Below are 14,308 nucleotides of genomic sequence, written 5' to 3' on the forward strand. Positions count from 1 at the left end.
ACACCTCCATTCTTCGAGAATTTACTGGGGCGCTAGGCCTCGTAGACACATGGAGGGCATATAGGCAAGAGGAGAGACAGTACACCTTCCTGTCCGGAGCACACAACACTCTTTCCCGCATAGACTATATCTTCACATCACCCGCTGGGTTCAAAGGGATGACCGAAGTATCACACCTCCCTAGGGGCATTTCGGACCACTCACCGGTGGTCATTTCGTTTGCTACCGTCGACCTCTGTAACCGCACCGTATTCCCGATTCACCCCGGGTATCTCAAAATCCCTAAAATCAGTAAGACCCTTAAAACGGCGACCAAACACTATTTCACTGAAAACACCGACTCTGTCGGGAGCCCAGCAACCCTCTGGGAGGCCTTTAAAACAGTCTTACGAGGGCAGTCCGTCTCCGTCATTACGGCGCACAAGAAAACCCAGCGACTCGCTGTGCTGGAGCTCGAGCAAGGGGTGAGTGAGGCGGAAGCGCTTCATGCCACGCAGGCAGACGAGGACTCTGCACATAAAGTCCGCATGGCGCAGCAGGAATACAGATCCCATCTTTGGGAGGCAGCACGCGCTAAACAGGTGGCAACTCACCATACGATCTACGAACTAGGGGACAAAGCAGGCAAACTCCTGGCATGGCTGGAAAGAGGGGAACGTGCGGCGCGGTGGGTGGCCCGGATTCAGCTCGGAACCGGGGAATTTACCTCTGAGCCCAGGCAAATAGCAGGGGCTTTCGCGGCCCACTACAAAACGATATACACTCCGGAGGCCTCCTTTATCGTCGCTGATAATGAGCTCTTCCTTCGGGACATCACAATGCCTCGACTGCCCCCTTCGGGCGTAGCGGCCCTGGATGCGGACCTGACGGCTGAGGAGCTCACACTTGCGATTCTGGCCCTCCGCACCGGGAAGGCGATGGGGCCTAATGGAATCCCGATTGAATACTATAAACAAAACTCCTCACTAGTGGTCCCGCACCTGCTAGCCATGTATAGGGACGGTCTATCGACCGGGATCCTCCCCCGCGATCAGAGGATGGCCACGATAGTGGCGATCCCGAAACCTAACAAACCGACGCACGAATGTTCATCTTACCGCCCGATCTCATTACTGAATGCGGAGGCGAAGATCCTAGCCAAGGTGCTGGCGACACGACTACAGCCATACCTCTCTACCCTAATACACCCGGACCAGTCGGGATTTATGCCCCACCGAAACACTGCCCTAAACATACGACGTCTACATGGAATTGTTGCGTGCCGCTCCTCGATAGAGGAGGACGCGGCCATCCTGTCACTAGATGCGCGGATGGCGTTCAACAGGGTAGAATGGCCTTTCCTGTTTGCTGTTCTTCGTCACATTGGACTGGGCCCCAAGATTTGCGCGTGGATCCAGCTTCTCTACACCCAGCCACTTGCACAGGTAGTAGTCAACGGCCACGTCTCGGACGCCTTCCCTTTGGGCCGGGGGACGAGACAGGGATGCCCCCTTTCTCCGCTCCTTTTTGCGCTGGCACTAGAGCCTTTGGCGGCATGGGTACGACAGGACCCTGTGATACGGGGCCTCAAATGGACGATGGGATGGGAGGACCGTATCTCCCTATACGCTGATGATGTCCTCCTGTACCTTGCCTCGCCGGCACGCTCCATTACCTGTCTCCTCGACATATGTGCATCGTACGGGAGGAGGTCAGGCTATGAGATCAACTGGGAGAAATCCATCCTTTACATGCTCCAGGGCTCCCCACCTCGCCTTCCGAGGAGTTGTAATATCCGAGTGGCCTCCGATGGCTTCAAATATCTTGGCATTTATGTGACGGCGGATCGCGACAATTTTATGGCTGAAAATCTAATGAAGCCCCTGCAAAGGCTACGTGCCGACGTCAAACACTGGCGCTCCTTGCCCCTGGCATTGCTGGGAAGGGCTTCACTCTTCAAAATGCTGGCCCTCCCTAGATTCCTATACATGCTACAAAATACCCCTTTCCCGGTGGCACCCTCCTATTTCACGGCTATCAACGCAGAGGTTACCAGCCTCCTATGGGAGGACAAGGCACCACGGATAGCTCTACACAAGCTCACCAGTGGCTGGTACGATGGCGGTATAGCCCTCCCTGATATCAAAACCTATTACTGGGCGTCGCAGCTTATGATTATAAACCAATGGCTCCATGCGCCTCAAGATGACCCTGCTTACCGCATGGATAGGCAGCTGCTGGGGGGGGGAGGGGGTGTTGGGAGCCCTATACAACCCCAAAAAAGGTCGCCCCCCGGAGGGGCCCGCGGCACACACCCTCCGGATATGGTTCACGGCACAGCGCGCAATGGGCTGGGCCGGAAGGATTACCCAGGCTACGCCTCTCTGGGACACGAAGCGACTCGGGGTGCTCCGCACCACCAAGGGATTCCATCAATGGGACCTAATCGGTATCTTCAGGGTCGGGGACCTCTGGAAACGGGGAGAGGTGGTCACTTTTCCCCAACTACAGACGGAGTACGACTTGGCTGAATCTGAATCATTCCGATACTTACAAATCCACCACGCTCTCCGGGCGGCGATTCCACCGGGGACACGGCTCCCGGAGTCATCGCCCCTAGAGGACCGGCTCCTGACAGAACATCTTATTCAAAGATCGACGTCCCTCACATACAGAAAAATAATAAATAATCGCCCTGATCCTTTCCTGACCCTTAAGAGTAAATGGGAGGCAGAACTTGGGGACTTAGATGAGACGGAGTGGCAGTCCGCGCTGTCGTCCCCCAGGGAGGTGGGCATATCGTCCAAGTTCAGACTAGTCCAACTTAAAATTTTGCACCGCACCTACTACACCCGTACACTCCTATTTAAACTACAGCGGGCGGAGTCCCCGCAATGTCTCAGGAACTGTGGCCACGAGGGATCTTTCTTCCACACCATATGGGAATGCCCTGCCATCGCGGTCTACTGGAGGGAGGTGATGCATACGCTCTCCCAGGTGACCAGAATCTTGACACCCCCTGAGCCTCGGCGATGTCTCCTTAACATATGGGAACAAACTGATCATAAGAGAATGACGCAGCTATTGGTGACGTTAGGGCTTATGCTGGCAAAACGCAATATAGCCCAGCGATGGGGTTCGGGGCAGGCGCCTACCCTGGCGCAATGGATACGTGACATGGACCAAGTAATGGTGGTTGAGAAATCGGTATATATACATAGAGGGTGCCCCCGGAAATGGTCCCAGGTGTGGAGTGGGTGGAATGTATACAGAGGGAATATATGTGAGCCCCCACCAGACGCGTCAGATGCTGAACTTAGTGACCAAGAGTAGTGTGCTTTTCGGATGCAGGGGTTCGGGCTGGGAACGACGATATGCTACGTATGAAATGTCTTTATGTCTCACTTGTAACTATACTGCACTGTTGAATTCCGTTTGGAGTAACCTCATGCTACGCCTGAAGATCGATGAGTGGTGTTTATTTTCTTTTGTGTTTGCAAATTTAATAAAAATATTTCAAAAAAAAAGAAAATGCCAAATTATCGCAATTTCCGCGAGCGGAACGGAATTTTGGCCCAGGCCTAGTGCTGGAGTGGACATGTGCTTGGCCCAAGCCACACTGAGAGGTTCTATTAGTGCCTCATTAAAAGGGAGCATCAGTTCAGAAGCAGTCAAAGCTGGTAGTAGAATTTCCATCAGAACATATGACTTGGCAATGATTACAGTGCTGGTTCAACAACTTCTGCAGCCTTCCTTATGGTTGCCATGACAGAAGCCATCTCTGAGGGTGCTGGCCTCAAAGGGCATTCCATCTAGGTGGAGATGTCTAGGCCACTGACATTCTGGAGGGCTAAGTAGATGACCATATCAAAGTCCATAGTAGGGAACAAACTGGCTACCCATATGGCAATAGTCTGAACCCAAGCTGTAATTCAGTCTCTGCTTGTACTCTTCCCTTGGCAGGGGCTAGGTTGGAGTTTACACCTGGACATGTCCTCCTGCACAATCGTTTTCTCTTGGCACCTTCAGAATATCAGTATAGCCTTGCTCGGAGGCAAAACATTTTGAGGTGAACATGAACCAGTGACTCTGTCGGTACTGAGAGCATCAGTCACAGGACTACTGGATCGGCCCTAGGTGCCGGTGGGGCTCCATGTGACGGCAGAGGTGTGCCTTGTCACGGGCATTCGGGGCGGACTGATGCAGGGTAAACAGCTGCCGGCAACATCTGAGTAAGAGGCCCTGTGGAATCCATGAAGTCTGCAAGCAGAGCAGAGAAAACTGCTGCCTTTCTGATCAGTACCATCTACTGAGCAAAGACTGCCCATGTTTAGTGCAGAGTGATGGAAACTCTAGGTACACTGGTGGAAGGACCAGCATCGGAGCCGGAGGTCTGCCTGGATTCTCAAGCTAGAATGATGTCCATCAGCTATGGCTCAGAAGACAATGTACGTGGAAGAAAGCGCTAGTGAGACACACCTCTTGAGCAAGAGTAGTACACCTATGCATGAAGTCGTCCCTTCTGCAACTCTTCTTGTGACTCTTCTTCTGCTTCTTGGAAGACCCAGAAGAGAGCGCGACAAGTATGCCTTTGATCTGGACCTCAATCGACGCCAAGACAGGCACTCATAGTGTATGTGCATCATAAACAGTGCTGAGTCCCACTTCATCGCATTTGTGTGCATGAGACCGCACTTCTTGCACGATGAGTCATGCTTTAGGCCCCAAACAATCTAAAACAAACTTCATGGAGTTTTGAAATGGATATCTGTTCATGACAGGTGCGGCAGAGCTTAAAATCTTTTTATTGGGAAGACATTCCTTAAAGCACTGCAAAAAGTTGGTAAAATTTAGCAACAAACTTCACAGACAGCAGCTCTGGCTCAGCATCAAAGAGCATGGAAAATAGAAAGCTGACAGCCACTTTATGGCTCCAGTGACGCCACATTTGTGCAGTAACTGATGTCGAGATGGAGAAGACACCAATGACCAGCGCTGGAAAGCAACTACAAAATTTAAGATGCATTCTGATGTCGGGCAACCTTCAGAAGGTGAGAAATTTGCAGGTAGAAGTATCCAGTCAAAGGGGAGGTCCAGCATGAAGTCCATTATTTAGTCCACATATTAGTATCCTTGCTCTTTATTTGACATTTACATACAACACAATGCAAAGGGAATGGTCAGACAGTAACATTCTCAGGTGATCCTTTAAAGTGGAGTTTTCTGCTATAACCAGTTAATAAATACATGGCATCTATTCTAGAGTGACCCACTTTGTACCAGAGAGTAATAAGAATATACCTTGTCACTCCAATGCTGTGACTTCCAAGAATCAAGTACGACTATAACATACCATGCCTGTTTCAGGGTTCTAGCCTTACGAGTCAATGATGCTTTAATTGCTGGTGATCTATCCACTACATGGGTCTTGGAGTCAAGAGTGCTTCACAACAAGGTGCTCAATTTTATCATTTCAGGGTTAAAAAATCTTCTATATTAATACTTAATCTGCTTCATCCAACTTACCAATCAACAGGACATAACTCCCCTCTGGGTTTAAGTGCACTTTAGTTATCAGCAGAGGTGCCATCAGTACCACCCAGGTTCTCTTTCTACCCCTGGCAATGTTTAGTGTGCAGCCTGGTAAGACCTACCTTAGGTTTTTAATAGATAGTTTTTGATTTGACTTGGCACCTGATGGGTACCCAGACCCTTACATTCCAGGTCATAAATATTTTGTCAAGTTACTAGTGATAGTTGATTGTTGTGTGTCGCTATGCACCTGTGCTATTGGTCCTTCTCTACCTAAAGAAACCAGCTACTTAACGTAATTATTTTGAGCTTGTAGCACATTAAGATTCACATGCTGGGCATAATTCCACTATCCAGTGGTTGGATCCAGAAGTGCTGGATTAAAAAACTGTTTTCCTGCTCTTGATGGGTATCAACAAAGGCGGAGCCTGGAAAGGACGTTGACCGTAAGTCCACAATCCCTTATTATGTGACCACCATTTCACTTTTTTCTTTTTTTGCTTCCTGCACTACCTTCCTTCATTGAGGAGTGCATGTGAATCTAGAACAGCTTCAAACTACAAAAACCATTATTACAGGTAAGTATCTAGTTTCTTTTGCATAAATTTCTTCTAAATTCTCTTGCTGTACATTGATTGCATAGCAGTGTTAGCTTAATTTTAGATTTGAAGTAGGATCGGAGGAGAACAAGTGTTAAGTACTTATTGCACTACTTCCACGCATGTCTCTATATGTAAGCACTATTGCCTCAAATGTATTCCGAAGACTATGTGGCTACCTTATAAATGTCCAGAAGTGAGAGACAGGCTATGAATACAGCCCGCTTTTCCAGCTGGAATGAGCCCTAGTCACTAGACAGTAGTGATCAATGGTTTGCACTATCCAGCTCACAATGGTGCTTTACCTCACTGCTGCGCCCTCCCGTGCCTTTCAAACTGCATGGTCTTTCTGATGATTTGAGTTTCCTGAATGTAGTACATCACCTCCCTTCTTATATCTAAGTTATGCAGAGCTTGCTCTACTGCGCTGGTAAGCTTCTGGAAGAATGTCAAAAGGGGATTGGTCTTGTTCATATGATGTGTCTTGCAGCAAGTGTCGGAGGTTGACAATACCTTTAGGATGTGTTATCATGATAACCATAACCTTGCATTTAGTTAGTTGTGATTCCTGTACTGTGAAAGCCTGCACTTCACTTGATCTCCTCAGAGATGTGATTACCACTAGGATCACCGTCTTTAAAGTAAGGTCCTTAAAGTGAAAATGTGTGCATGAACTCAAAAGGTGACTTCACGAGGCCTGCTAGTACCAAATTTAAGTTCCATTGTGGTGCAGAGACAGCAAATTAAGGGAAACGTCTTTTAGGCCCTTCCATGAATCTCTTAACGACTGAGATAGCAAAAATCAGTTTTGTTTGAATTCCCTTAATGTAAGCCGCAGTAGCTGACAAGTGTACCCTCAAAGATGCATATGGTAGCTTGCAGTCTACTAGGTGTGTGAGGTACCCAGCTACAACTGTTTCAGACATATGGTTATGGAAGTTGTTTTTCTGGCACCATACCAGGCACCTCATCCATTTCAAAGCATAACGTTTTCTTGTAGATGGTCAACAAGCCTCCCTAATGATGTCAAGTGTTTTTCAGGTAGTTGTAAATGGCTAAATTCAGCCATCTCAGGAACAATTTCATAGACAAATGAATATATTAAAACATATATATTAAGCACACTTACATCTCAAGAAGAAGTGCTCTGATGCTGCCAAGCTAACCTAAACAGAGCAAAACAGGTTATGGAAAAAACGACCAAACTGTCATATTGTCATAACAGTTAGGACTTCACTAGTTTCCTAAAAATATCATTTTAGGACAGTATGGATGCACCTAGAAGCATGTGGACACGCAAACCTCCCTTGAAATTTTAAGATTACGTGGTGGCGTAATTTTTTTTTTTTTAAATCATTTAATTTCAAAAGGGGCAAGGTGTGTTACATGTGGCTATTTGGCATGAGTGTGGCGTGTGTTACGGTGGTGCCTATTTCTCGTGCAAGGCCTATTTCAAATTGATGTCATTCTTCTAGTACACAAGTGTGGCATAGCGTTGTGGGCTTGTGTCTATTGTTATGTTTCATAGTGTGCTGCTCAACATGTGGGGCATGTTGAGGAGCTGTATTTATTTAAACAGGGGACTGTATATATAGGGGTGGGGGTTGTCAGTTGGGAGCATTCAGTTGTTAACATGAGCTTGATGCACTACATCTGTTAGATGGAATAAAATCTATTTCCCTGGTACCTACTCACAAAGCTGCAAGGATCATTTTAAAGAGTGTGGATTACGTTTGTAACAGTAGTCCTCTAAATGGGCATTGTGGGCTTACAGACATTATCATATCCAGGGTCCACTTATGTCGATGCCCACCACAAGTAGGGATTATTTGTAAACCAGAACTTTCATACCCAAACACTAGATTGCAGAATTATGCACAGCATGTGCATCAAGAAGAGATTTCACATTGCAAAAACACTTTATATGTGTAGTTTATATGTACACCGTGTGTCCCACTGCTATGTCCATAACTCACACCAGACACTAAACAGGTTGACAGTAAACCAAACAAAACAATAACAGCAGAAATATAATGAAAAGAAATACTTCCATAATGTGCACAGGAGTCCCCTTGGCTCTATAAAACTTTCTGCAGTGTACTGCTCCAGTCAAACCAGCAAAGGAATCTCCAAGTGGGGGCAGGCTACACCAAAAGAGCCCAATGTATACTCAATCATTCCGCCTCCCAGAACACTCCTCCTTTACAAGCAAAAATGATATGCCTAGATTCTTACCCTCAATGTCATTATTCCTCGTTGGGAAGGATTCAATGAGTTTTTCCAACCATGACACTGCTGAGAAAGTGAAGATCCCTCTCTTGTTTTATACCGACAAAAGATGAAGGAAGACAATACTGACCACATACTCATGAAAGAGTACAGAAACCAGCTGCATATTATAGCTAAGTACCTACAATTGCCACCTGAACACCAGGAACCCTTTAGTTCCACAATTTGTTAAAACAGATTTTTAACGCTTCCATCATAGGCAGACTTCACTTGCTGCATTACATATCGAGTCACCACTGCCCCAGGTCTACTAATTTATATGCTAGTAACCCCTCCCCCCCCCCCCAACCCTCCACCCGCCCCCCCCCCCCCGTAAGTAGTGCAAAAAGCAGTCTGTGGCTCAAATTCAAAACGTGGAAGGATACACAGTACTACAGCCTACATAATCTTCTTGTAAACAACAGAGTTCATCTTACAGAGTCCATGAAAACTTTGTCTCTACAGGACCGCACCAATACATCTTTTGGAGACCAGATTCAGTAATATAATTCTAAGCATTATCATAAACATATTGCATCACACTCAGCAAAAGTTTAAAATATCAACAAATAAGTTGAAAGTGTCTGCTTGTAAACCAGAATCTCTCCCTTACACCAAGTGGTGTACAAAAATACATAGTCTCACCTGTTGGTAACAAAACTGTTGCTGACACTTTCCCCATCGGCGATGCCAGTGCCACGCAGCATGCGATTCTTGGTGGTGTCGAGGGGTAGCAGGAGGTAACTCATGCGATTGGCATAGTGAATGGCCTGGCTAAACACCGTGCTCTCCTCCTTCTGAATCAATTCTTGCTGCTTCTCCCTGCTCATTGTGGGCCATAGCCTGCGCTGCTCTGAAGCGATTTCTAGGGCAGATTTTTCCTCCTGGCTGCTGTGGTCATTCTCCTGGTAACACAAATAATAATTATCAAAACATAATACATATATTCTGAACAACACAGTGAAAACACTAACCATGGCAAGTAAAAAAAAACACACCAGACCTAGCAGTGAAAAAACCCTCAAAGCCCAGCTATGGGAATTCTCGAGACATGAGTCCATGTTACTTCATCATTGACAACATGCACAGATATCACTTCTGAGGTGAGACATATGCACTCCATCAATGACGCAATGTGCAGTGACAGAACTGCTGAGGAGAGGCATATGCACACCATTACTGCTCTATACTACTGAAACAAAACTGCAGAAGAAAAACATGGGCATTCCATCAGCAGAAACACCATCTGCATGCTATCAATAACAGGCAACGGAGAGACAACTTGATGAGGAAAGGTACACGCACAAACCACCTAATTGGAAGTACAGCATGAGAGCTTCTGAGGAGAATCACATTCACCTCTTTGATGAACCAAAGCACAATATGGTTGAAAACTATGCACCTGCACACCAGCATTGAACTATACGCCTAGAAACCGCACTGCTGAGGAGAGACACCAGCATCCCAGGTCCTCAAATAGAGACACCACACTGCAGAGGAGAGGTCTATGCACCAGAGCACTGTTACATAGTACACATACATCCTTGTTCTACAGTAGATGGGCGTGATGGGGGAAAGGCTTCTGTACCCCAGCACCGTTACACAATGCAGACAACATTTTCAATAGATGTATGCAACTAGTAATGGTCTATATTACAAGAAATGATGACACAAATGTCACCTTCAGTTCACCAAAGAACAGAAGGACAGACAGTATTCTGCTGGGTACAGAACCTCCAGCATCAAACCACATATCCTAAAATGAGAACACATGCTTCACTCTAACATTAGTAAATATCAGGGTTGAGCCCAAAGGTTCCTTTCATAAAACAACCACTGGGTTAATACTCCAACCTGTTATAATGGGATTCATTTATTGTAAGTAGTTCCTTTTCATGGTCAAACACCTACTCTATCACACAAGACTTTGATATGGTGAGGAATATCATACTGCCTCACAAAATATTCATTTCCTAGATCAATGCTAGATTATTTCAGAATGAATAACAGCAATCCACTATGATGATAAGCTACACTAACACCCACAAGGAAAGCATTATATGATCTTATCAGCATGCCACAGACTGAACAAAATAACCCACAGAGCACTACTACGTCATATCACTTAGTATCTATCAAAAGTAGAATGCTATTACTGCTGAAACGCCACAAATCACTGGGTTTTCATCTAAGCAGAATGTGCTGTGACTTGGATGTATCATTTTTCAATTCCCATCTTCTGTATAATCTAAAGTAACACTGTGAAAGAATGATTTTAATCATTTCTGACTACTGTGGAATATCCTCTGTTAGTTGTTTCTACGAGAAGTCTGGGTAGTCCCTAGGGTGGTCATGACCTGCACAATTTTTCCAGTGCTATTCATCAAGTACTCCTAAAGAAGTCGACAAACTATAGAGAGCACAAAAAACACATTTTTCACCTAATCTTTGGCCCGAAGACAGACAGCCACGTTACTTCACCATGGTTCAACTAGACTTGATACTAACAAACCGTTCTTTTGAAAGTCCTCAGCCTAGTGCTTAAAGCACTAAATGGCCCTGTAGTGGGTACCTAATATGCCTTTTTACACTTTACCAGACAAACAGCTTTTCAAACACAAACTGTACCTTGACACTGAAATAAACTGTGCCTACACACAGGGCAATACAAACACTAAGAGCAGTACATCCCAAAAACCTCCATAAAGACCTGGACTTTGTCAGGTTAAAGTGAAAATGAATTAACCTCTTATTCTACACAGCAGGTAGCCTTTACTTTGCACAGTGTTAGGTCGGCCGTTCAGAAACAAGATACCAGGTGGGTTTTCCTGTTTCTGTACCGATCCAAACGAATTGCTTAAATCTATATGTACTATTGGCTCAGGCAAGACCTGCAAGCACCATCAATTCTACTTGTACCCCTTCCCTGCAGCCCTTACTGAAACAAGATTTTAAAAGGCACTGCAGCAGTTTGTGTATTAAAAAACAATATAATAAAGGAAATAATTGATACAGTATTCGCAATGGAGCTAGAGCAAAACACTGATCTCTTCACAGTTCTGGGGTTGAGAGGCTGGCCGGTGTAAGTATAAGAGAATACTTTCATTCCATTTTCTATGATTATATCCATCCCTTAGACGGAAGACCAAGTCTTTTAGAGGAAGCGGCAACATGTCAGTGAATGAGCAATACAGATCAGATAGATTGGGACTCTTGTTGTTTAGGTGGTAGGTTTTTAAGTGAGATGGATCTTTACCTTTTTATCCAGAAACCGACATATAACAGTAATGTTACTATATTATTTTTGCCTGCCTTTTTGTACCACTGACTAAGACTGTGAGTAAACACTGTACTAATCCCAAAGAGTTCTAAAATGTATGTGTTTGTTTGAGCAAAAGCTTGGAGAATTTAAAGAAAAAGGAAAGAGGTTCGCTCTTAAAACCCATTGGCAGGGATACAAGTAATTGTAGTAATCAAGCTTGTCCGTGTAGCGGTAACTGTTCCACTTAGAACTTACCCTTTCTGTATACGGTTCTTCAAGCAAAGAATCCAACAAGAAATGCCATGTGGAGGTTTTAAATGTCAGCTTATTGCAGGCCATATATTTGTGCTGCTTCGCTTATCACCAGCAATTATCTCAGTCATAAGGCTTAAGGCTACTGATAATCTTTAGTCATCAACCAGCAGCCTTTTGCGGCTCTCTGAGCCATCACCTCTATAGGTGGGTCTTGTAGTTTTAGCGCATGACGGTGCTCTATAATCTTTGATATAATTAAACTACATGACCATAGGTATACTTAGTTCCTCACAATTGCTTCCAGTTAAGGACACTATACAGTTTTTGTATTCTGAATGTTATATGGATATATAAAACAAAAAATTGTTTTATTTTCAGCTTGGATACTCACCAAGCATATTGAACAAGTTACAGTTCCGGTGTTGGAAAACCTGGAATTTTTTATACTTATAGTGACATTTCTGGTTCATGATATATGCCTGACTAGACCGTTGTAAGTTCTTCTGTTTTAACCAGTTTCTCTTCACATCATAATTCTTGGTTCAGGATGTGATGCTTTCTTTAATTGTTTTCTCTTTTTCGCTTATTCACGGTTGATTTTCAATCTTTTTTTTTAATGCACTGGCTTTATTCCTTTTGGTTGACCATTCTCTGGTCAACTTTCTAGGTTGGTACACGGGTGTATCTTTCTTCTTTTTTTACATTGAGTGTCAGACGTATAACAACCCATTATGTCTGTGCAGGGGTCAAATGTAATTCTCCTTTCACCGTCATGAAGATGGTCTAACGGGCACATGCCAACAAGATCAAACGTCAACAAGTTCATCTATTTTCTTTAATGATTTAATTTGGCAGGAATTGTTTTCTGTTCTGATAGATTCTTTTTCTGTCTATATGATTTTTGAAATAGATGTCATCACAAATGACTTGAAGGTCACAATGTCTATATATGGTCTATTTACCTCTGTCATTGTGTTTTTGTTATAATTTGTACCCCCATTTTGTTTACTTTCATTAAATGCACAAAAATTTAGAAATCTACACCCGTATTTTGAAATTGTTCTCGATATATTAAGTTAGATTTAAATGAGCAAATTGATGTTTCCGATTTTTCTAAGGTTAGTTACCATTTGGGACTCAACCACAGAGTAATTTGCATAAATAGCTTGACTGAGCATCACAAACAAAATCCCTTGCAGGCAGTTACCTTTTATTTCTTTTATTAGGTTACTGTCTTTTTAATAGAAGAAGTTGAAATATCCCAGGAAAACGTGATCAAAGTAGGTGTGTTGTTATAATCCAAAAAACCATAAAAAACACATTTTTGTTGCCAGATGGGCAATGGTGAGCGTCAGTTACTTGGATGTCATGGTTGTATTCTCCACCCTGAGGCATTGGTGCAAGGAATTAAGAGAGTTAATCAGTTTTCATTTAAGGGACTCTCCACTATTGTTTTGGTCCCATCAATGCAGGCTTAGTACATCTTAGTGGTAAGATGATGATATGGAGGAAGCTCAGAATCGTTATCATAGTCTCCATCTTGGATGAGGGCAGGTAAGGAGTTGGAATAGATCTATAGTTGAGGAAGGGCATCTTTTAAGCGATGCATAGGCTAATTGGTGTCATTTCCTGAGGGGTACTGATGATGGAGGGTGAGCAAGTGGTGCCATGGTCAATAGAGCTGTTTAGGCATTACTATTCACACCATTAGTCAACATGCACGCTTTTAGAACCTTCATGATATAGAATAATGCAAGGAAGATATCAAGGTTGATATCCAAGGAATGGACCAAAAGGCACTAGCTATCCCGATTCCCGAAAAGCACTGGGTGGATTATATTTCAAAGCTGTATTTGAATAATAGACCAGTTTCTTCTGTGATGCTCTACATGGAGGAGGGCTCTCTTTTGGTGTATAGTGCCCCTTCTGGGTAGAAGATTGTGGGATTTATAAAGAATGCCAGAAGTTCAGGTGCCAAGGGCTCTGATGAAATTCTCATTTCGATAATCAAAAAGGAGGCTGTTGTCTGGGGAGCTTTTCGAGCCCTGCTGTTCAATTATTGTTATTGAACTGAGAAGAATTTCTCAGTCTTGGAAGGGGAGTGTTATAGTCCCATTGTATAAGAAGGGCTCTAAAACGTCTCTGGCAAGCTTTAGATTGCTTTGCTGGATGCTTTTGGCAAATTATTTGCTGGAACATCCTTTGCCATCTACAAAAATGGGCTAAGAATCAGAATATTATACCTTCAGAACAAGCTGGTTTTAGGAGGAATCACAGCACTGTAGAAAATATTGCAGACATCCAGACTATTGTAGAAAAATATCTCTCCCTTCAGGGTATGCTAATTTATAAGGCATTCATTGACTTCTCCACAGCGTTTGATAAGAGTGGACTGTTAAACGTTGTGGAGGAA

General features: G+C 44.3%; 1 protein-coding gene across 8 annotated transcripts in view; it reads right to left on the minus strand.

Moving 5' to 3' along the window:
- Window positions 1–14,308, minus strand: part of SBF1 (SET binding factor 1) — a 1,208,265-nt gene that overhangs the window by 567,926 nt on the left and 626,031 nt on the right. For all 8 annotated transcript variants that reach the window (XM_085653743.1, XM_085653740.1, XM_085653741.1 and 5 more), the window contains exon 19: window positions 9,024–9,283. In XM_085653743.1, coding sequence (XP_085509869.1) covers window positions 9,024–9,283 — 260 coding nt within the window. The remainder of the gene's footprint in view (window positions 1–9,023; window positions 9,284–14,308) is intronic.

Source organism: Triturus cristatus, chromosome 4_1 (genome assembly GCF_964204655.1).
Source record: "Triturus cristatus chromosome 4_1, aTriCri1.1, whole genome shotgun sequence".
Classification (NCBI taxonomy): Eukaryota; Metazoa; Chordata; class Amphibia; order Caudata; family Salamandridae; genus Triturus; species Triturus cristatus.